This window comes from Microtus pennsylvanicus, chromosome 6 (genome assembly GCF_037038515.1).
Source record: "Microtus pennsylvanicus isolate mMicPen1 chromosome 6, mMicPen1.hap1, whole genome shotgun sequence".
Lineage (NCBI taxonomy): Eukaryota > Metazoa > Chordata > Mammalia > Rodentia > Cricetidae > Microtus > Microtus pennsylvanicus.
In genome coordinates, this window is record NC_134584.1 from 52455096 (window position 1) to 52480310 (window position 25215).

The window sequence follows — 25215 nt, forward strand, 5'->3', positions numbered from 1 at the left end:
AGGAATTTAGAGTCTTGTGAATTTACACACTAAATTTTTACCCAAAGGACTGACTTAAATATAACCCAAGAACCAACAGCCAATCACTTCTCCAGAAGCAGGGATGAGAATAATCGACCCTCTGTAGTCGTAAGTTTTTCATCCTTGGATTTAACCACCCTTGGACTGAAAAGATGGAAAAACCAATTCCAGAAAGTTCAGAAAAGCACGGTGCTTTCTGCCCTTCCCGTGTGGGTAAAGTGATGCATAGATGGCCCATTAGTTGTCACAAGCAGTCCCGAGGCAACTTAAAGAGTTCAGGTGACAGGATATGGGTGGGTTATGTCTTTTACTAAGCGCTGTCAAGTAAAGACATGAGCATCACCAGGTTTGGGCATCTACTGGACTCCCCAGACCAAACTCTCTTAGATACCAAATGCCAATGATACTGATCATCTTATCTCCTTCCTGTATAACCCCAAGTCTTACCGATAGGAAATGTAGGCAAGCCTCTTGGAAAGCTCAAGGTGCCTTGGGATCTCACTTGGAAAGTCGCAGGATGTGTCAGAAAGTAACCCAGCCAAGACTCATGATTTAGAGCTGTTTACAACAAAGAGGTCAACAGTCCATGAGCTGTGCTAACCTTGAGCCTTATTGACAAAGTAGAACCACTTACCGCATGATATCAGGATACAAAAAAAAGGAAAGGGCTGGTTCCCATTATGTTCTTCCAGGACATAGACACACAGACAGACACAGGCAGACAAACAGACACATATACGCACCGTCTTCCCCCATATGCACACACTCGTACATTGTTCATCCATTAGATCTGTCTCCTAAAGGTTCTACCTTTTCTTACTACTTTCACAGCTGACCACCAGGCCTTCAACCTTTGGGGATCCTTTTCCACCCCATGTGTGAGTCAAGCCTGCACTTACTCCTTTGACCTCTTCTGCTTCCCCCTACTCCTCCCCAGGCTGCCTTGACCATCCAGGACAGCCACATCGAGATCCACAAGCTGGTTCTACAGCAGCGGGAGAGCTTGGCCTTTTTCCGAGGTGGCCCCTTGCAGGACCAGGAGAAATCCCGCTACCTGGAAAAGCAGCGGGAAGAGTTGGCTAACATCCACAAGCTTCAGCACCAATTCCAGCAGGAGCAGCGGCGCTGGCACCGCCTGTGTGAGCAGCAGCAGCGCGAGCAGGAAGCCCAAGAGAGCTGGCTACAAGCGCGGGAACGTGAGTGCCAGTCACAGGAGGAGCTCTTGCAGCGCCACCGCAGTGAGCTGGACCACCAGCTCCAAGAGTACCAGCAGAGCCTCGAGCGGCTGCGGGAGGGCCAGCGGATGGTAGAGAGGGAGAGACAGAGGATGCGTGTCCAGCAGGGTCTGTTGGGCCACTGCAAACACAGTCGCCAGAGGAGTCTCCCCGCTGTCTTCTCTCCAGAAAATAAGGAGGTATGTCTTAGCCCTGCATAGACTGGGCTTACCCAAACATCTGTATTCCTGGTTCTTGGTGAAGAGCTCCCAAGACTGTGTCTCAGTTTGGAGATGGACAAAAAGCCAAGAGCGTTTAGAACCAATTCTTGGGTATCTTGACTTAAAAGATGGAAGTTCTAAGGTCCTGGATTTTTATTGGGGCCTCTGTGCTCTGAGACACCCTTTCCTAAGAAAAGACCACAGAATGGAGTTGCCCCAATAAAATAATGGATATTCTGACCTGGAGGCACATCCACTGTGAGAAAGATGCCTCTTAGGTATTTGAAAGACCCTCTTTAGATGATGCAATGTCGTAGACTAAGAGTATCCTATTGTATCGCATGGCATGTGTCTTTAGCAGATCATTTAGCTCTTCATGTATAAGCATTGAATTGCACAGGTTCTTTTTTTTAAGATTTATTTATTTATCATGTATACACATGTATACAGTGTTCTGCCTGCATGTACACCTGTAGGACAGAAGAGAGCACCAGATCTCATTACAGATAGCTGTGAGCCACCATGTGGTTGCTGGGAATTGAACTCAGGACCTATGGAAGAGCAGCCAGTGAGTGCTCTTAACCTCTGAGCCATTTTTCCAGACCCGAATTGCACGGATTCTGATGTAGAAAGCTTATTTTCTCTTTGTGAATTGGAGATATTGAATTCAAAATCATTTTCATTATGAAGTTATCCTGAGCTGTGCCTGATTAAGGACTGAGTGGATAAACCCGTTCAGAAGATCCCTGTTCCCATTGCATCCTCTCTAAACTTGCTTGACAATTCCATTTGTCTGGGCAGACTTTCTGCACTCTGCATCTCATGTGTGTTTTTATCGATAGTGCATCATAGAGTTGTAAAAGTTAATAGGCTCATAAGAAAGAACTACGTTGCATCTGATTTCCCCTTCAAGTTTGCTAAATTACATTTATTGCAAATTCCTTGTGCATTGAAGGATATGTTTTCGGCCTTTTTATGTAGCAAAAGTGGAAACACTGCTTGCTTTGATTAAAATAAAGTGGAGACTCTCCAAGGGTATAGACTCAACTGCTCTCTAAAAATAAGATAAATTGTGCATGGCGATTCGGAGGTTCTTGTTCTAGCTCATTTAAAGGGGTTGGGAGGAGGGTAAATGGGAGATTTCTTCCTAACCTTATTCTTATTAATAGATTGCTAGAATAAGAGGTTTCAGGCTTGTGGGCTAAATAAATATGTTGTGAACTTATTTAAGTTGCTAAAGAAATTACTGTATTTTTCTGTGTTTATGCAGGTAATGGAACTTAATCGAGCTGAGAGTTTGTGTCATGAAGATTCATTTTTCATCAACGAAGCTTTGGTACACATGTCACTTAACACTTCCAATAAACCAAATCCATCGGGTGTCCCATGGGACACTTACCCCCCAGGTGTATCTCCTTTTGATCTGGTGAGGACTAGTGACAATCAAACAGAACTGAAGAGAGATGTTTCTCAGCCTCCAGATGTCAACCATGAACTCTGGACAGCCACGGGGCCCAGCCATGAGATACCTGCCCTCCAAGTAAACGTCCAGGATTCTTGTAAAAATGGTAATTAAATCTCTCCACGTCATCTGTATGGTGTCAGCGAGAAATTGGTTCCTCAGGAGAGTGAACCAGAGTGAGCTTAGCATGGGAACGATGGCGGCCATGAGTTGGAATTTTCTTTGGAAAATCTCCGGGCGCCCTTTACCCCTAATGATCTGAATAGATGATGCCATGTGGGAGGGCTTACGGTATGCCGTAGACATGACCAACAGGGCATTTAGGTCAGTGGGCTAAACAGTATCCGCTTAAAAGTGGTCCGGCTTGATATTTATCCCCTACTGTAGACCCTGCTCCATCGTGATGTGTGTCTCAGTTGACACTCAGAAATAAAAGGAATGGACAGGATTTGTGGTAGGACTTTATTGTCTGTCGGGGTGATTTCCTGTAACCTTGGTGAAATCTTCTGTTGTGCTATTAAACACACAGAATGAAAGTGTTAGCATCATTTGTCATTGTAAAGAAAAAGGTGTTGTCTCCCGGTTAAGTACCTCCTAAGGACACAATTTGCTAGCCCCATTAAAGCATTTGCCAAATGTAAAGGAAGGGCAGCTAGAGTTTCCAACTCCATGTGAATCCAAATGATTGAGATCTCTGTCCATTCTAGATTGTTTTCCGTGGGATGGTAGGCAGGGAATTAGGAGAACTGGAAACCAGATGGCATTAAACAAATGGCTGGCCACATGCATGTGACATAAATCACTGCCAGTGCGATGCTTCAGAAACATAAAACAATCAGGAGCTCTAGCGATCCTTAGAACTGGACACAGATTTGTTTCCGGGCTTGACATATATTCTTAGTTTGTCAGTTGGGAGGATCATTTTTCAGCAACAAAAAAACTTTGAGAGGCGTTCGGTTCCTTCCAGTTAGGGAGCAATCATTCTGAGGCTGCCTCTGACTTGATTTATGACTGATCCAGGGAATGCTGAGTCTTAGTCCTGGCTGTTTCTTCACACTGCTCGGTCACCACTGTACTGTTCTCTAGGAGAGACTGAAGTAGTTCGTCCAAACATTGTTTTAAATGTTTTTCAATTAATTTGCTAAAAGTACAGTGGAATACATTGGATTAAAACGTAAAAGATCAAACAAAATTTAGAAAATGGAAACCCATCACATCTGTTAGCCTTGGAACTCCGTCCTGTGGAGCCCAGGAATGCTGATGCCGGGCACACTCTGCCTGGCTGAGCTGACTCAACTTGCTACGCTCAGTGTTTTATGTGCTCTTGTCAGTGTGGTTCTGTGCTGGCTTTGGTATCACTCAGAAACTCCATTTGAGCCAAACCACATTTGGCTTTTGTTTAGAAGTATTGCTCTTACTCATTATGGGCCTACCATCATTTTCTCTCACCTCGGGCCTCAACGACTTAAGCTTTGAAACGTTTGGCAGCATGTTTACAGTAGACAGAAAAATGTACCAAGGAAATAAAATAGACAGCAAGCCGTTCTATCCGCATAGGAAGTGCTAGATAGAGACAAGAGAAATGCTGGGACAATTGACTTTCCACTTAGGAAATCCATCCTATGTCCAGTGTGGACCAAGGGCATTCAGGACAGTGAGAGCAAGAAGGAAGGTCAACTTCAGCCTGAATCTCTCAGGAGCATCTTGGGGTGTAGAAAGTAGGGGTCAGGACAGATGTGTCCACCGCTGGAGTTCTGCGAGTTGTCAAAAAGCTCTGCTTATGTGTTTGTTTACTTTAACGTGAGAAGCAATTTCTGAGCAAGAGAGAAGAGAGTCGAAGAATAGGAAATGATAGGATAGTGAAATGAAAATGGTTTTTTATTTTTAAAGGGGTAGTTGGGGCCAGATAAAATTGGTCAAACCGTTCCAAGCTTTCATAATTCTGTGGTTTGAATATCGCACATTAGCCATTGGTAAGGGGGATGCGCGGTGGGGTAGCTAGGCTCTGAGCACTCTCCACGCATGCTCCACAGGGGAATGAGTTGGCAGGAGCAAACCGCAGGTACACCGAGTGGTGTTGACATCACGCATGTCACAGGGTGCTTCTGAATCTGAGTGACCACTGCAAAGGAGCCCTGTAGAGCACAGTACTCCAGCTGTTTGCCTATGATGTCCTAGCCTGGTATTTTTGTTAATATGCCTTTTAACGGCCTGGCAGTAGTGGTGCACACCTTTGGTTCCAGCACTCGGGAGGCACAGACACGTGGATCTCTGTGATTTTGAGACCAGTCTCTTCTACAGAGTGAATCCTAGAACAGCCTGGGCTACAAAGAGAAACCCTATCTAGAAAACAAAAACAAAAACCATGCCGTTAGCTGTGATTGATAAGCTGTACTATTTATTGTTGGAGCATAAGGGCCACTGTTTCTGGAGGGCCCTAGGAATGGCTTATTCCCTATCCAGTGCTGTGCTTGGGTCCAGCTCAGAAGAGTAAAAATAAGGATTTCTGAAACAGGAGGGCAGATAGTGTGTGTGTGTGTGTGTGTGTGTGTGTGTGTGTGTGTGTGTGTGTGTATGAATAAAATTCACGGATATGCCTAGAAGTCACCTCATCAAGAATTTTCATTATTTTCTTTTTTTCCCCTTTTCCCATCCAACCTTACCAAGACTCTCCAGGTTCCCTCTAGTTTTTGCGCCATTCTTCCACCATCACTACCAGCAAGCACTATGCAGACCTGTCAGCTTGCTAGCCCCATACAGAGGTTCTCCATGGAGAAAACCATTTAGCACTCCCAGGCACCAACATGGTCCTGTGGTGACCTCCGTAGTGGAGGGGGAACTGAGCAAGAGCAAGGCAGGGCAAGTTGTCCAAGGTCACAGGGGTGGCAAAGGAAACGAGGGAGCAAACATGGCGAGACTGGTTCTGTTGCGCCTGCTCTCCAATCAGCGGCTGCAGAATTCCCAAGAGCCATGCTGCCCTGTACATTTAACAGAATGTGGAGGGGATGTGGGATACATCTATATGGAATGCCTGGCAGGATACTCACAATTAAGGGCCAGGCTTTTGTTTTTTGTTTATCCCCCCCCCCTTTAGTATTACCATTTGGAAACTATTTCTAAAGGTTTTGGGTTTCTGTGACCAAGTCTTCCTTGGGATCCGAATGTCTTCAGATATCCTAAGTAGGCTATAGTTTCAGTTGCTTCCCAGGAGACACATTTTTCTCAAGGATATTTGGTTTTCTAATACCTAATAATAACTCCATTTTATTTCTAAATATTTAAGGTAGCACCATAAAGAAGTTTGCTTTCTAGTTTTGGAAGGGATTTCATGAACAAAATTGTTGGATATTTGAATATTAAATCCAAATTGGCGTTTGATTTTATTTATAGTGGAAGAGATGGTTGGTTTAAGGACGTTTTATTCTTGCCCTCTTCTGAGGGATTCCAGCCAAGACCACAAAAAGTCTGAATTTCTTTAAACAAGGAAGCCTCTGTGGGACAATTGCTATATAATTGGTCCTATGGAGTGCTCAAGTGCATTCCTCTCAAACCCCTCCCCAAAGTCATTTTATTTTATTACTGTGTTTTTTCCCCCTCTTAGCTTTTCTAGAACTATATGTTGGATGCATCTAGTTCTTGTCTATTATTTGCTCTTTTCATCCGTCAGTGAGGAAAACATTTTGTGGTATGGATGCCTGAGGTCTGCTTGAGCTTAGTCTTTCCTTTTATTTATATTTTTAAAACTATCTCAGAACTCTTCAGATTCCCTAAAATGTTCTCTCTGATGATATCAAAGAATTATTATTTTGTGATCTGTAAAATAAAATTTAGGTTGGGCCAATTAAAATGATTATTGTACATATGTGTATGGTGTGTGTGCATGTATATGTGTGTGTGTGTATGTGTATACATGTGTGCGTGTGCAGGTTTGTGTATGCCATGCACACGTGCAGAGGACAGGGAACAACTTTTGGGAGCCAGTTCTCCCCTTCTGCCTTGTGGAGGCAGGGTCTCTCTCCTTGTTGCTGCTATGCTGTGTATGCAGGCTAGCTGGTTCTTTAACTTCCCAGCAGTTCCCTCTTTGCCTCCCATCCTGCTTTTCGGGGTGCTGGAATTTCACATTCTAACCACCACACCCAGCGTTTTGGTTTTTTCTTTTTTTGTTTATTTTTCACATGGGTTCCAGAGCTCAGACTCAAGTTGTCAGGCCTGAATGGTGAGCCCAGTTTACTCACTGAGCTACCTTGCTGGCCCATATTTTTATGGTAATCTCATAGATCTTGACCAAAAGAGTGACTTTATTTATTTATAAGAGGTCGAAAGCCCAAATTTTGAACTCCCTAGGTAGCCCAAGATGACCTTGAACTTCCCATCCTCCTGCCTCCACCTCCCAGTTGCCGGGCTTACAGACGTGTGCCACCATATGTTCAGTTTATGGTATGAAGAACTGAACTCATTCATGCTAGGCAAGCAGTCTGCTGGCTGAGCTGCCAGAGGGACTTCATTGTTTTGGTTCCAAGGAGTTCTTCTTGCATGACATATTAGAACTTGGTGCCCAGCAAAACATTTCCCAACTTAAGGGAACTGTATTCAGAATATCTCATCTTGGTAATGTTGTTGTCCTTTTTTTTTCTTTTTATTTGAGCAAAAATAGGTTTGTCAGGCTCTTCGATGACAGACTTCTTAAGCATAGCTGTTTGGAAATGAAAAACTACACTATAATTCTAAATAACAGTCTTCAAACACTTGAGAATCTAGTGATTTCCAGTGTTTAAAAACTATTCTAGAATTTAGAAATTGGCACCTTATTTGTGTAGTCTGAATGGAAAGAGGCTGTGCCAGAGACCTTCAGGCCATTTTCCATAAAACAGAATTTAGCCTTGGGCTCCACAACTTCGGGTCACAAAGGTGCATTTGAAGTGAGGGTTGGCTAAGTTTTCAAGGGTTGCCAAGCCAAGTACCTCAGACTCGGTAGGTTTAACAACAGAAATTTACTCCCTTAGAGTCCTGGAGACTGAAGTCCCAGCTCAGGGTGCTGTAAAACTCGGCTTCTGCGGCAGTCTCTCTCCCTCATGGGTTGTCTTCCTGTGTACTGACAGGATCTCTCCTCTTTGCCTGACCAAGCTCTGATCAACTCTCCTAATAAGGACATGGTTATATATTATATCAGGGCCTAGACTCATGACCACCTTTAACACACTTCTTAATGGCCCTACCTCCAAATACATCCCGGATTACGTGTAAACTTTTAGGGAGCATTATCAAGCTTTTAAAAGGGAATAAAATGACTTTCCTCTCTACAATAGTTCTAGATGTCATGAAAGCTTTGCTTTTTTTTTTAACCTATTGGAGTTGAACTATAATTTACCTACTTTATTTTTCTTTGTTTGTTTGTTTTACTTGGTTAGGGCAGTGAATTGAACATCATTAGAAATGACATTAAATTGTGATAAATTGGTCTATCTATCTTTATAGACATATGTCTTTGTGTTATCAGTACAGGGGGTAGGACAGCAAATCTTGACTCTGTAGGCTTATTCCCTATATACTTAAATTAAGATTAGAAATATTGAGTCTACAAATTTATTTCCTACTACAGCCTAAATAAGAAATTTAAGCTATGCTTGCCAGCCTAGGCCTCCATCAGATGGCTTTAGGAGTTTAGGAGTTTGAGCGTTCTCTGTGATTGGTGGATAGTAGCTGTCTGAGGTTTGGATTATTTAAATGAAACAACAATGAAGGAGTTAATACATTCATCATGGCATCAAATTCTAGTCCAGATATAGCTACAGGAGTTTGAAGAAGTCAAAATTCAGAAACCCAGTAGGCAGTTCTGTGTTCCGAAACCAGTCACTGTAGGTAACGCCGAGGGAGCCATGCTATTGCTTGCTTTTAGTAACCTGCTTTGGAAACATAAAGAACGGATCTCAAAGGCCTAGTTTTATAGATGATTGACTTGAGACTTTTGCAGATTCTGTACCTGGGAAAGGAAACATGACATTTGCCAGTAGAGCCTGGTGAGCTGCAAGCGCTTATGCCAACTTCCTGATTGCATATTCTCTGGGGGCAGGTTTGCTCCCAGAGCCAACTGGGCCTGGGCCATCCTGCCTTAGCATATGGAGCCCAGTTCACAGCAGGAGAGCACAGCCAGTAGGGTTGTGGGTGGATTGGAGGCAGAAAGCCAGCCTTGTGGCTGCTGTTCATTGCCCTCTCCTCCCCCGGGTTTCAACGTGGGTTGAACAAGCGGCTCAGGTGAGAGTCCAGTCAAGGCAGAGGTTGGGCTTGCTCTTCTGACATTGTTAGCTTTAAAAATGAAAACCAAAACCCAGGCATGTGTATGCATGTGTGGCCTCGGGGTCACAGTTTGACATTTCTCGAATGGTCAAAGTGATTAATAGTTGGATTTGGAAGGAAAGTTGTTTATAACCATTTATGCATTAAATAACCCTGAAAGAAAAAGTGCACTTCCGTTGATTGCAGTGACTTGTAGGGCGGTGATCCAACCCCAAATAAGGAAGCATTACCCTCCCCAGGTATCAGATTCTAAGCACTGTCTCCTCTCTCACCCCAACCACCAAGGTTCCAGTGTTAGCATGGTTAAAGTGTGGTGGGTTCAACTGAGAATTATTTTAACTTTGTCTCAGAAGGGTATAGCCACCTGGTTAGGAGGTAGCAAGACTTCCTTAAAGGGTCATGTAGTAAATACTTATTTTGAATCACCCCATCTTCATTGCCAATAATCAACCCTGCCATTGCAGCTTGAATGTAGCCATTCATAGTATGTAAAGAATGCAATTAGCTGTGTTCTAATATAAAGCCACTGACAGGTAGCCTCAGGGCTGGAGAGATGGCTCGGTGGGTAGGACCACAGTTCAGTTCCCGTGACCGTGCCTGCCAGCTCACAACTTCCTGTAGTTCTGGCTCCAGGGAATCTAGTGACCTCCTCTGGACTTTGTGGGTACCTGCACTCTTGTGTGCATATACCTCTGTGAACCACCCCCCAAAGGGAGGTGGAGTTTACCTACCCCAGAGACTGCTTTCCAGACTTCACCTCACCTCACTTTCTGCTCATTGAAGAATGAGGAAGATGAAGCCTCTTTAGCTTAGGAATGCTTGTCCAAATTAATTCACCTTTGAGTCAACCAATTCACCCGGATGAATTAACAGGATAATATTACATGGCACTTTGTGCTATTCAAATTGCATTTGACCTCATTTGCTATCTTCTGAGATCATGTTAACTCTCTCTGTGTCTCAAATAAAGCAGCTTTATCTTTCATTATCAGTGAAAAGATGAATTCATAAATCTATAGTTAAATATATGTGATAGAGTCCAAGGTTTGTGGGTTAAAACTTGGAGAGACTCTCCAGCCCCTAATCTGCCATAACCCTGATCCTGTTATGGTGTTGTCTGGACCATTATCTAACAGTGAGCTAACTAGGAGTAAGATATTTGGATGGGATGTGTTGCCAGAAGGACAGTTCCCATAGCTGGCATTTTCATATGCTTGGTACCATTGTGTCAGAGTTTCACCCTGCATATAATAAATACAGGTTACTCCACCAAGAAATATGATTTGAATCAGGATGAAAAAGAAAATTCTAGCCTGCATCTCTAACAGCTTCCTTGGATGCTTTTGGCATGGTCAGCCTGGCCCAGTGTGTCATTGCCCCACTGACCAGGAGCTTGTTAGACTTAGTTCACACCATGATTCTAGTCTCTGCTGTTAGAGTCGGGATTCCACCGTTGTTTGATCACCAGGTCTTACTTTCCCCATATACACAAAGGATTAGGAAGTGCCCAGAGAACTTAGCATGTCTGGAGATCTAAAGGATCTTAGCACCCAACCTAGTGCTAATCGAAATAATCTGTTCGACTCAGACGCCGAGTTAGCCTGCTAATAACATGAATGCGTCTCCCAACAAGTACTGGAAAGCCAACAGCTTCAGATATGATTAAGGAAATATTAAAAATTGGTTTTAAAAAACCCTCAGGATCTAAGTATGTTAAAGAGAGAGCTGTACATATCAGTCTCTTAAGGAGCACTTTATAATATTCTTACTTATTACTTCAGAATTTCAAGTGATGCATTTTATTTGTATTTACTCCCAACTCTTTACCCACACCCAACTTCATGTCCTAAGTAGTGTGTCATCAAAATTGTCCTCCAGGGGACACCCCAAAGCGCAATGGTTTGTTTCTTTTTGTTCCTGTCTGGAGAAGAACAAATGCCATTAATCACATTTCTAGGCCCAAATGTGAGCACGGGAAGGCAGGACATCCTGACAATAAGAATGAACATCAATTTTGGATGCAAAGCAACTTTCTCTATAGATTACCAAGCCTCAATGGGTGTATCCTATGAATACATCCCCAGAACAAACTTCCAGTCAGACTTTGGTTTCCTGGATGGAAAAGAAAATGCCAGACACAGACATCAGAAGGAGATGGATCTAAACCATGTCTTACCTTACGCTTAGAACTTCTGATGGTCATCTGTCTCCTCGAGACCGATTCACTGGAGACAGCTTATCATTGTCAGTCCTGGGAAAATGGATAAAGATTAAGCTCCACGTTCATCAGGAAGCAGCTCTTGTTCGCACTTATAATTTGAACTAATTACATGTGCAATGAATTTTGTAATATCTGTCTGCTCCACCAAAGAGTAAGCATGACATGGGTGGAAAAGTCCTTGCGTCTCTTTTGTTAGTTTTGCTTCCACAGTGTTTAGTGTATAATGGTGTCTGAAACATATTCATGAAATGAATTAAGGCCCCAATTCACCATTCCTCCTCCCCTTCCTCCTCCTTCTTCCTTTTCTTCCTCCTTCTCTTCTTCTTCCTCCTCCTTCCTCCTTCTTTCAAATAAGGCAATTAAATTAACCTCTATGTTCCTGAATTATGGTTTCCCTTTTTAAAAAAATTTTGAACTGACTGCACTGCTATGTATCATTTTGGTATAAGAATTTCCCTACAGTACTAGAGAACATATCTTTATAATAGTGATTTTCTTTTTTCATTTACCACATTGTACGTGTAACTGCCACATGGCCTTGTACAGCAAATGAAAACAAGTTAAAATGTGTTTTCCATAAAATACCTTAAGTTAGCTGAGTCTCATGGAATCGATCCACCGCTGTCATTTGGGTAAGGAGACACATAAACAACTCACCACGTAATTGTCCCCTCAAAGACAGTTCGTCAGCTTAGCTGGTCACCGGAGCATCTTTTCTGTTTTACATAGAGTATCTTGAACACCAATATATTAAGTGTGGGTGGCGAGCTGAGCATCAGCGAAACACTTTCTTAAGCTTTTTTTTTTCTTCCACTAAATCCTGTTTAACAGTCCAGTGTCTCTCCCTGGGCAAAACAATTAGGGTTTGTTTAGCTAAGTACACTCCCAGAGTGTGAACTAACTTCCCTGGCACGACCTTCTGCTTGTCAGCCATAAAATACTGCCTGAAATATCACATATGATTGTAGCCATCTGCAGAGTGAGCGTGCTGTCATCTTTGGAAGTATATGCCTTTGTTTTGCCAGACTGAAGCGCATTTCACATTCCTCTCCATCCACTTTTTAGACACAGCTGGCTAAAGAGGAGAAACGCTTCTCATCAGACCTTGGGCCAGACAGTAAATAAGCCGGCGAGGATGTTAATTTGCCGTAATAAATCACTAATGAGTCTTCTTGGATAATGGGTCAGATATCCATCTTTTTTATTTATAATCTATTAATTCAACTTAATTTGATACGTTAATGTTTGGTTGGGAGATTTACCTAGAGAAAACTGTAGGCGCCCAGACTTTCACAATGTGTGAGCCTTTCTTTGCACAATCACACACAGTAAGGCTGCTCAAATTCTAAGTATTCTTTTTTTCCATTCTTTGTGTATGTGTGTGTATGTATGTATGTGTGTGTGTGTGTGTGTATATATATATATATATTTGTGTTCATGTGGTGTGCATGCCTGTGTGTATACGGTGCACATGCATGTATGCACACATGCAGAGGCCAACGGTTAGAGTCAGGTGTCTTCTTCTCTTATTCTCCACTGTATTTGTGCATCTAAATGAGGCTCACTATTTCAGCTAGACTGGCTTGCCAGCCAGCTCTGGGTATCCTCCTGTCTCCGCCTAAAGCCCACAGCACTGAGATCACAGGTACATACTACTACACCCGGCTTTGACGTGGGTCTCGGGGACTTAAGTTCAGGTCTTCACGCTTGAGTAGCTAGCATTTTACCCATTGATCCATCTCCTTAGTCCCCATAGCTCTCTGCCCAAATTTCCTTCCTAAAACATAGCATGCTGGATGCTTGTATTGAGTAAAGACCCTGGGGATCATGAGCAGTGTCGCTGGAGGCCCGGCTTCCCTGGTGACAGTGGCTGCATTTTCTTTCCCTAACGTGGTGCTCTCAGGCGCTGGAAGAAACATTTATAAGCAAGGCCCTGGCAGAGTTTTAATTTTCTTTAATGACTTGCTTCCTACCAGTGCTCTTGGCACCCCGTGCAGCGATTTGCCATCAATTAATCACACAGAATGGTGTAATACGCTGCACTGAGGGCATTGCCCTCTGCGAGTCTCATAAATCAACCAGAAACAAACAACAGGAACTGCGTGCTTAAGACTCTTCATGCAAAACCCCAAATGAGGAGGTGGTTTTATGTTGTTTTCTAATATGTCCTAGGAAGCCTGGAACTTTCTTGTGGATCCTGAGTTTTGAAGTTCCAGTGTTTCCGAGATGATTGCACTAAGTTCTGGCTATGGGAATCCACATCTGACACACTGGTGTTCACGTAGAGTGCAGGCAACCATCATTCTTCTGGGTGACTGGAAGAGGAGTATGGCTTTGTGTTTTTCTCTGAATTCGGGGTCTTTGTGCTCAACCGCAAGAGACCGTGTTTTAGGGTTTCGTATAGGGATGACTCAGAAGGGATGCAAGCTTCCACCCTGGGAACCCACAACATTTGCGGATGGCAGGATGTGGGGTAGTGTGATGCTAGAAGTCAAGGAGCTTTCACAATCCGTCGCTTTGCCAGCCGCTTCTGGGATCCGTGTTCGGAGTCTTAAGCCTGTCTTCTTGTCACTTCCAAAGGATGCTTCTAGTTAACTGCTTCGCTGTGATGGATTTCTCCTCCTAATTTTAGCATAGTAAATATGAGTCTATTTAATATTAAAATCCTATGAGCCTAAACCCTGAGGCGTGCACACTCCATGTCTTTATAAATGTTCTTATGGTCTGTCTTTAGAATATTCTTGCAACGGGAATATATGCAAGCCTGGCATCTATCCCATCTGATTCAAATCGAACCCCCTTTATAGAAGCTAAAGGTTTTCAAAGCTGGTTTACTTCCAATGAGTGGATTGAAGGTCTGTCTTGGGATGGATTTATTCCTACCAAAAAAGTCATGAAGGCTTGTCCAGGTTGGCAGGATCATTACAAATGGAGCCCAGCTTCTATTTTTAGTTTTTTTTTTATGCTTCTGTTAACTGGAATCATAAAATACATACAGTCTCTGTTTTACATATGCGAACTGCTTATCAACAACTTTGTAGACCAGAGGGGAAGGAAAAAGCAAGATAATCATCTTACCCGAAATGTGATGGTACGTTAGTAAGCATGGAGTAATGGGGTCACATTTTGCATAGGCTCTTGTATGTGAATGTGAATTTGCCTGTTGTTGTTCCCTGAGGTCTGTGACCTAGAGCCCTGGCCACCATGAGGGTGTGGTCATCCTACAAAGGGCTGTTTAGCCTTTCTATAGGGTGCTCCACCTGCTACCTATACAGTTATGTTTGTGTATTTGTTTTTAAAGATTTATTTTATTATTTACTTAGGTGTATAGATATATGTGGGAGTTAGTTTTATATCGCTTGACACATTCTAGAGTTGTTGGGAATAGGGACTCATAAGTGAGAAAATGTTTCTGTAAGATTGGTCAGTGAGGAAGCCAGTACTGTACTTTCTTGATTAGTGATTGAAGTGGGAGGGCCCAGCCTATTGTGGGTGGGGCCAAACCTGTGCTGGGGGTCTTGGGTGCTATGAGAAAGCAGGCAAGGCAAGACATGAGGAGTAAGCCGTTCAGTAGTCCTTTGCCATAGTCTCTGTGTCAGCTCCTGCGTAGGGTTTCTGTGCTGACTTCCTTTGATGATGAACTGTAGTATGGAAGTATAGGTAAAATAAACCCTTTTCTTCCTGGTTACTTATGGTCATAGTGTTTCATCATAGCAATAGTAGCCCTAACGAAGACTCTGTGTGTGTGTGTGTGTGTGTGTGTGTGTGTGTGTGTGTGTGTGTGTGTGTTCATTAGTGTAGTGCACACAGAGCCACCTAGTGTGGCTGCTTGGAGCTAAACTCCAGTCCTCTGAAAGAGCATCAGACCCTGTTAAGTGTTGACCCATCTCTACAACCTGTTTTTGTTTTTAAAACATACAGTGTGGAACCTCAGATTTGACTTTTGCGAGTTCCTCTCTTCTGAGCTGGCTTTGAGTTGGTTTACTGTAATGGACAGGAAGGGAAAGCCCAAAATTTCCCTTGTCTGAGCTGGGAGCAACCATTACTGGGAAAATTCACATTAAATGTGATCACTTTGGGTAGACAAGAGGGCTCAGTGGGTAACAGTGTTTGTTTTGCAGGCCTGGTGACTTGAGCTCAATCCAGAAAATACACATAAAAGTGGGAAGAGAGAGAAAAAAACTACAAATATCCTCCGACCTCCCACGTGTGCTATGGCATGCACCTCGCCTCCCCTCCTGACATCAGGTGTACGCACATACAAAATAATAATAGCAATGAAACAAATAACAAATTTTTAAGTCGCCAACTTAGAGAAGTTATCACACTGTGGTAGTGTCTCTGATTTTTACCAAGAGGTAAAATATAGAAGGATTATCTTTTTCAAACGTTCCTGCCAAAAAATTAAAATATTTCCTCTTTATATGTATCTGATGGCAGATGTGGTCGTTTGGATAGGGAAATATGATAGATGGATCTGGCAGAGTCTGCCTCTTCCCACAGCTTTAGAGACCCACCAACCGTCTCGTTACCCTACTGATAGGAACCCTGCTGATCGGATGCGGCCACGGTGAACTTCCTGTTTTCAGAAATCAAGGTGTGCTTTCCATAGCGTTTCTGTTTTATTAGTCAGGCAGACCACCCCTGGTATGATTATTTTCAAGTGAGATCGTTGGTTAGCCCAGTGATAGATATGGTTCAGGAAAATTCCAGAAGTGTCTTACGGAGGGTATGATTCGACGGCTCTATCAGCTCTAGCCTGGAAAAAGCAGTAGTTGAAACTTAACTAAGGATTCTGTGCATTTTTGGCTAGAGTGTTGAAGGAATGGATGAGACTTGACATGTTCCTGGGAGGGGAGCAAGTGATATGATTTTCTACCATGCAGAGATGAACAAGAAGCAAAGGATGCTGCCCAGTGTCTGCAGCCAAGTTTGAGCAAGCGTAAACCCATCCCCTTTCCAGTGTAGTGAAACGAATGCACGTCAACTGGTATCTCACTGGTTTGCAAGGATGAACCTAGCGAGTGGATGAACAAGCCTATGTGTGGGAGAAGGCACTTCCTTCGTATTGAGCAGGGGAGGTGGCAGGCTGTCATAGTGATTCAGTCAGAGGGCCTGGGACTTAGGCCTGGGTTCAGATTCCAGCTCGGTCACTTATCTATGAAATTCTAAACGGGTGTTTAAAATTATTTGGTGTGTCTCAGATTTCTCACGCGCCTGATACTATCTTCTTTGTGGGTGGTATAAGGATTACATAAGGCAATACATGAACAATTCTTAGACTTTAGCAGCACTTAATAAACATCACTGGTGCTCTCTTTCCTCTGGTGAGAGTGGTCTGAGTTCTTAGGAGGTACATCTGATCACTGGCCTGCTTCCACAGTACTCTCGGTGATGGGACATGCCTCTCGAGTCCCATTGGGGTGAAGCCATTACACCGTGAATAATGTTCCACAATATGACTGGCTGACTGTTACTAGGTATTATGTGAGTTTTTCTTTAAGCTCCCATGACAATATTGGGAAATGTTGAGGGGATGACAGGATGGTTTTGTATGCTTCTGTTGTGTTCAGATGCTCAGTGACGTTTCCAAAGTGCCACTTCCCAAGCCGTAACCACAGCCAGCACCTTCTTCTTCTTCTTCTTTCTTTTTTGAGGCATCCTTTGGAAAATACTGATGTCACTGGATGTTGAAATCACCTCCTTGCATGTGGCACACCCTTTAAATACCATTTTCCCCCTCCATTGGGAACAGTTGAAATCCAAATGACACGTCTCCACATAATTTATCACAGGGGTTGTGTTTTGAAGCTCAAACCAAGCACAAGGAGCTTCAGCTACGACTTTATTTACAGCATCTCTGTGCTGGGCCATACTGGGAATACCTCAAGGGTTGTGTCCAGTCCGTTGAGGGTTTGTTAGGGACTTATTCAAGGTCTCTATGTGTGGAAGTTGGTCATCCCTGAGAAAGCCCAGGAGGTTATGTTTGCCCTAAAGGCAGAGTCCCGCTTCTTTCTAGTCACCCAGCCTCACAAACCGTCAGCCTTCTTTACCCGATGGTCCAGTCATAGTATTTTGGTTCATTTCTGATGTGCCTGTGGCTCATCCATTCCCTCTGCCATGAGGGTCCACTCTGCCTTATACTACGACCTCACCATCCCTTCTCCTCTTCCAGAAATACTCTGGGTCATCGTCTCCCAGCTGGGGTCAGGAGCCTCTCTCATGTGGCTCTGTGGAAGTAAGCAGAAACTTTGCTTCACTTCCACAAAGTTCCCTTATTTTCTTCTAGACACCGCAGTGCCTTATACAGCATATTAATCACCAAGGTATCATTTACAGTCAGTGAAATGTTTAGCCAGTCAGTCGACTATCAAGGTACAGAACATTTCTGTCCACCCGCTTAGGCTCTTTTTCAATCGGGCTTCAGACCAGCGGTGACCACACCTTTGCTTCCTACCACCACAGGCTAATTTTGCTTTTCTAGAATATCATGGAATCAGTCAGCCCTTTCAATCAGTACCTTTTTCTGCCTGGCCTGTTCCCGCCCTTCCTGTTATTTCTGAGATGGAGCCATGTTGCTGCAAGGGTCCGTGACAGGTTCCTTTGTTTTACAGTGTAACCTGTTGATGGTTATCAGACCTGGCCTGCCTCTAGGTTTTTGGTACTCTTTGTGTTTTTATGTCTCTCCAATGAACATCCAGGGGTAGAATGACTACTGGGGTAGGTACCTACTCAACATAAAGAAACCCATGGAGTGGTTTTGAAAGTAACTGTATCCCTGCTAAGTCTCTGGGGTACTGAGAGCAGGTCGGTTTGCCTGAGTTCCTAGTGCCCGGCCCAGTGGAAGGCACACGGTAGGGTCTTAATGTTTATAGAAAGATAAGCGAATGAGATGGGCAAGTCAGGCTTCATTCTGAGTTACCCTCTGACCCAAGCCAAATACTTTGTCCATTAAGCGGGGCAGGGATTTCTCTAACTAATGCAGGTTCAATCAGGGCAGGCAAAGAATGAGGAAACACTGATCCTTCCTTACCCTGCTCTTGATGAGCTTCCTGTGTCAGGGTGGTATGGGGAGGGAAGCCAGCAACACAGGTTAAAGAGGGAACATAAAGGGGACCCGATGACCAGAAACCATGAAGCTTTACAAAGCCTACCTTTCCTCATGACATCCAGCATTTACCCCCGTGCAGTGGCTGTACACTTCACTGGGATGACCTTTCATTAGGCTGGTGACATCTTGGTGAACTTTTGAGGTTCAGTTCAGATGCCTTCTCCTCCCCCGAAACCTGTCTTGGCCACCACATCTGGAAACTATTCTTCTGTAGAAAGTTGTTGATGCTGTGCAGAGGACAGTCATGTTTATTAACCACCAGCAGGATGCCCTGCCTATCGAATGTAGTCGAACTTTCTTTGGACTGCCAGCTCCTGAATAAAGACACAGAGACTTTTTATTAATTAAGAAAGCTTGGTCTAAGCATAGGCTTGTTCCCAACTAGCTCTTAAAACGTACATTAACCCATTTATGTTAAGTCTACATTGCGCTAACTCTTTGTTACCTCTCCTTACTGTACAATGGACTTCCTCCGCATCGAGCTGGAGAATCCCCGCCTCTCAGTCTTCCCCCGAGTTCCTCCCTCTCCCCAGAAGTCGTACCTGTCCTCTCCTGCCTAGCTATTGGCCATTCAGCTCTTCACTAAAGCCATCAGAAGGTGTCCTTAGGCGGGCAGGGAGGGACTGGGACATATTTCTAACACAGTGTGATCAAGTGTATTTCTACCTTGTTATTCTACAAGGCAACCAGCAGCTCCATAGCCACAAGCTTGAAGGCTGTCAGCAGCCGAGCAGCTGGGACTACAGTCATTGAGGGAGTGTCCAGGGCTACTGAACGGTGCCCTCACACATGGGGCTTTCCCTAGTCAGGAGTTAAATTACATAGCCAGATGGGTGTTGTTTCTCAAGAAGAATTTTTTTTTTTAAAGAAACGTGTGTCAAAAGAGGAGGTTACTATACAACCTTGAGTCTGTCACCTGGATAAGCAAAGGATGCCTGCTGACTTTCTTCCAGCTCTGGTCTTGGGTCACGGGTCAGGAAATGCAAACATAAGCAGGCGGATGGCCCCGCTTTTCATCTGCGCTCATTTACGAGACAGTCTTCAGCCAGTTCTTTTTGAGAGAGATGGTTCCAAAGAGAGATAGTCATATTCATCCCCGCCCCCATCTCTCAACTACTATGTGAACAGTTTTTTCTTTAATTTATGGTAGTTCTGCTTCTGTCCCCCAAGTGTTGGGGTTACAGGTGTGCCACACAAAAATGGCTGCCTTGTTTTTTTTTGTTACTATTTCAATAGTTTAGAAATCTTAATTTCCCTCTTTCCTATAAACTTCTTACTTTTGTAATTATGTAATTCCTAAAGCATTTTAATTTTAATGTTTGGAAGTGTAGTGACCTTCACTATGATAACAGGCTTGCAGAGAGCCAACGTGCGAGATCTTGGTCAAACTATGCACATTTTCTGTAGATTGCGTTGTGCTTCTTAAATTAATAATCTTTTGCAGTGACATAAACTCAAGGCTATAATTAAAAATGATATTTCATGATTTGGCTTAGCAAATGTCATTTCAAACAAATGAGAATTACGAAGTTAATGTTTCTCATTAAAAACTACAAAACAAAACTACGTCGCGCCAAAAATAAAGCCAATTTTTCAAAAAAGAATAGGCCTGCAGATTCCTTAACATTGATCATTTTGTAGTTAATCAAGATGACAGAAAACAATCCTCATTCACAGGCACTGAAAACAAAGAATTGTGTTCCACTTTTAAATTCTGGTAACAGCATAATTATGAAGAAGCAGGTAGAACTAATTAGCTTGGGTGTGTTTGATTAAATTGCTTGCCCTCTTCGGATGAGAGCAAGCGCCGGGTCTGGTATGTTGGAGAGTCTCAGCAGCAGCTTTCCCCTCCATTGAACCAGTAAGCATTAAGTGCAGCATTAAAATTCCTAGCTTGGTTTCCTGCCTTGTTCAGCTGGCAGAGAAGTGATTCTTCTTCTCTCAGCAAAATGAGAGACTTAGGTCTTTCAGCACGAGCAGCGTCAAGCTACTGGCCATTCCCAGAAAGCCTGGTCTGGTGTGATGGTGCCTAGAAACAGACGGTCCCTGGAGCCGTGGAGAGATCCCGTGCCATGACGGTGCCGCCTGTAGCCAGGTGATCCTTCATCCGGCAAATCTTGAGTTATCCTTTCCTCTTCCCAGGCTTCCAGCAGTCCATTGTTTTGTTTTGTTTTAAAATGAACACACTCCTTGTCTACCTGGATATGTCACAGACAGTTTCAAATACACACAAAATTAACAGAGGAGTGTAGTAACCCCTCATACCATCACCCACCTTCACAAACCCATGACTAATCAGGTTTCATCCAGATTCCCACCTCCCTAAATTCTGAATTGAAAGTAAATTATAAAAATTTTTATAAGCGCATATTAAATCTTGAACATTTTGACAAGTATCTCTACTAGATAAGGCACTCTTTAAAAAAGTTTTATTTTATTTATCTAATGATGATTATTTGCACATATGATTGTTGCAGATAAAATATAATACAGAATTATCTACAATTTATAACATGCTTTAACAGTGGATTAAATAAGTTAGCAAAAATAGTGTCTTTCAAACACACTTTAATACTTCAGAATAACTTCTGAAAGTCAAATATAAACACCAGTTTACAAAATTTAATCTCAGTAATAGTACTGCTTCATTTAGCTTGAACAATCATAAATGGTGTTGCAGGGCCTTATATTTTCAGGGATTCAGGTACACAGTCATTCCCTAAACAAATCTCTGAAGTGAATGCTTTTAAAGTCCTCACCACACCTAGAGGGGAAATGACAGGAATTCCTTCTCAACATGTGGCAGCTGTGTGTCTAAATTCCCAGTGGTTTCATAAATATCATTTGCGCATTTCCAGTTATTAAAAATAATCTCTAAAATAAACCTCCCATCACAACAGCAGCTCTTTGCGGGGTCGTTTGATGTGTTCATTAACATAGGCGGCTTAGCCATGAACATCGCGAGTGCAGCGGAAGTAACTGGCCGCACAGTGAGCAGCTAGCACCTCTGGCCGCATTTGCTTAGGACTGCTGTCCTTTCTCTGTTCAGGAATGGTGGTTCACTGATAAGGCTGTAGGCCCTGCCGTCACTTTCCTTTTCCTTTCTTCTTCAGAGCTGACCACTGCCCTAACGTAGGTATATATCATTTCTACAAGATGTTTTTACTCTTTTTCCCTAGCATGGATATGCATCCACATCCCATACGTCAATCATATGTTTTGTTTTGTGTTTGTGAGTAAACATTGAAGTACCAGTTCCCATACTTAGGATTCTTTACAAAGTGTAGGTTCTGTTTATATGACCATTTATGTCCAGGCTTGCTTTTTCCTCTTCAATGTGTGCATTTATACGTGGGTGTGATAATGCTCTACCAACTTATGAATGAGGGCAGTGCATTCATTTCCTTATTAATGAGGAAGTAGCATGTTTCCCATCCTTTCTCGTTACAAATTATGACAGTAGACATCAATCTGATCCCTTGCACACATGAATGGGAGTTTATTTAGGGTATGACACTCAGGAGTGGAAGGGCGTCCTCAGCTTTGCGGGACTGTTGGCCTTCTACAGTTGTGCAGTATACCATTGCCATCAGTGGCTGGGATGCCTGCTGCTCCTGGTCCTCCCTAGGACTTAGCATCATTAGGATGCTGCTGTTCGGTCAGCATAATGTGCATGGCAATGGCGAGTCATTCCGTCCATCCTTCCTATCTGATCACAGCTGAAAAACAGTACCATTGCGTGGTGGGTAGCTTTTCAGGTTCCACCTCTGTGAATTCTTTTGTTCATGATATTGTTTCCCTTCCCTCCCTCCCTCCCTACTTTCCTCCCTCCCTCCCTCCTTCCCTTCTTCCCTTCCTCTCTCTCTCTCTCTCTCTCTCTCTCTCTCTCTCTCTCTCTCTCTCTCTCTCTCTCTCTCTCTCTCTCTTTTTCTTCCTGAGACAGGATTTCTTTGGGTAGCCCCGGCTGTCCTGGAACTCACTCTGTAGACCAGGCTGGGATTACAGGTATGCACCATCACTGCACAGCAGGGTTGTTTCTTTTTAATTCCTAGCTTCTAGAATTTCAAGAGATCCACTCTTAGAGATTTATTTCAAATTGGCTCACTTTATTTTTGTGCTCAGAGAAGTCATTTTCAAAGAAAATCTTTTTATAGTTATATGTGGACACGTTAGAGATCAGAAAGGGACCTTTATCTCCTTCCCTTTCCTTTCTTTCACTCTTTCAATCTGTCTGTCTGAAATTTTGCTAGTTGGCTCCTTTGTCCTTCAGCCCCAGTATGGATGTGTGCTCTATTTAGCCCAGGACTTGTCCTTTCATAGCTTATACTCCTGTGTCCTCAGCCCCCAGCTTCTCTCTTATATGTTCCTTTATAGGACCATGTGCAGGCATGTGTGCATGTGAGCATGTGTGTGCATGTGAGAATGTGTGTTACAAGTATGTGTGCATGTGAGCATGTGTGTGCATGTGAGAGTGTGTTACAAGTGTGTGTGCATGTGAATACTGCAAATGTGTGTGTGTGTGCATGTGTGTGTGCATGTGAGAGTATGTGTGCATGTAAGAGTGTGTGTGCATGTGAGTGCTGCCAATAGGTGTGTATGTGTGTGCATGTGTGTGCATGTGAGTGCTGCAAATCTGTGTATGTGTGTGCATGTGAGCATGTGTGTGCATGTGAGCATGTGTGTGCATGTGAGAGTGTGTTACAAGTGTGTGTGCATGTGAATACTGCAAATGTGTGTGTGTGTGCATGTGAGAGTGTGTGTGCATGTAAGAGTATGTGTGCATGTGAATGCTGCAAATGTGTGTGTATGTGTGTGCATGTGTGTGCATGTGAGAGTGTGTGTGCATGTAAGAGTGTGTGTGCATGTGAGTGCTGCCAAAAGGTGTGTATGTGTGTGTATGTGTGAGCATGTGTGCATGTGAGTGCTGCAAATCTGTGTATGTGTGTGCATGTGAGAGTGTGTGTTATGAGTGTGTGTGTATGTGTGTGTGTGTGTTCATGTGAATGTGTGTGCATGTGTTAGTGAGTGTATGCCAGCAAGGGGGGACTGTTTGAGGGAGGGATATAGTTCCTAAGATGTAATGAAAATAAATTTTTTGATAAATTGAAATATTTTTATTTTATTTATTTTTACCACTGTGACATTTAGTTTTTTACAGTTTACCCAGGATCACAACTGTGTTTTTTCACTTTCTCTAATTCCCGCTGAGAAGTCTGACCTGGCTGGGTCCTGCTTCTTCCTTTGTGACCTGCTTCCCTCTGGGGACTTGTAGAGCCATCTCCTGTCTTCGCTCATCTGAAGTTTATGATATCTGTCTGTAAGATCATCTGCTGAAATAATTTTTATGAGTTATTCATTGGGCCCTTTCCACCCAGAGACATATTTCCTTCTGTTCTGGGAAATAGTCTTTTTCTTTTCATCTTTTTTTCTTAAAAATACTGTTTCTCTTACTTACATCACTAGAAGTGCTTCTGAGTGGAAATTGAATTTCTACAATTTTCTCTCTAATTTTTCCCCTTCCATTTTCTATTTTTTTCATATCCTATAGGTATTTAAGTCTTCTATTAGTCCACTGACCTTTAAGAGAGTTTTTGCATGTGTGTATATGGTGTGTGTACGTGTGTGTGTATGTGTGTGTATATGGTGTGTGTATGTGTGTGTATATGGTGTGTGTATGTGTGTGTATGTGTGTATCTGGTGTGTGTATGTGTGTGTATGTGTATATATGGTGTGTGTATGTGTGTATCTGGTGTGTGAATGTGTGTGTGTATGTGTGTATATGGTGTGTGTATGTGTGTATGTGTGTGTATGTGTGTGTATGTGTGTATATGGTGTGTGTATGTGTGTATGTGTGTGTATGTGTGTATATGGTGTGTGTATGTGTGTGCATGTGTGTATATGGTGTGTGTATGTGTGTGTATGTGTGTGTATGTGTGTGCATGTGTGTATGTGTGTGTATGTGTGTGTATGTGTGTATATGGTGTGTGTATGTGTGTATGTGTGTATGTGTGTGTATGTGTGTATGTGTGTGTATGTGTATATATGGTGTGTGTATGTGTGTGTATGTGTGTATATGGTGTGTGTATGTGTGTGTATGTGTGTATATGGTGTGTGTATGTGTGTGTATGTGTGTGCATGTGTGTATGTGTGTATGTGTGTGTATGTGTGTATGTGTGTGTATGTGTGTATGTGTATATATGGTGTGTGTATGTGTGTATGTGTATATACGTGTGTATATGGTGTGTGTGTATGTGTATATATGTATGGTGTGTGTATGTGTGTATATGGTGTGTGTATGTGTGTGCATGTGTGTATCTGGTGTGTCTATGTGTGTGTATGTGTGTGTGTGGGTGTGCATGTGTGTATATGGTGTGTGTGTGTGTGTGCATGTGTGTATATGGTGTGTGCATGTGTGTATATGGTGTGTGTATGTGTGTGTATGTGTGTGCATGTGTGTATATGGTGTGTGTATGTGTGTGCATGTGTGTATATGGTGTGTGTATGTGTGTGTATGTGTGTGCATGAGTGTATATGGTGTGTGTATGTGTGTGCATGTGTGTATATGGTGTGTGCATGTGTGTATATGGTGTGTGTATGTGTGTGTATGTGTGTGCATGTGTGTATATGGTGTGTGTATGTGTGTGTATGTGTGTGCATGTGTGTATATGATG

The 25215-nt window shown here is 43.1% G+C and overlaps 1 protein-coding gene across 3 annotated transcripts in view; it reads left to right on the forward strand.

The window, feature by feature from the left end:
* Window positions 1-25215, forward strand: part of Arhgef28 (Rho guanine nucleotide exchange factor 28) — a 290004-nt gene that overhangs the window by 254009 nt on the left and 10780 nt on the right. For all 3 annotated transcript variants that reach the window (XM_075976247.1, XM_075976246.1, XM_075976248.1), the window contains 2 exons: window positions 959-1435; window positions 2727-3024. In XM_075976247.1, the coding sequence (XP_075832362.1) occupies window positions 959-1435; window positions 2727-3024 (775 nt within the window). The remainder of the gene's footprint in view (window positions 1-958; window positions 1436-2726; window positions 3025-25215) is intronic.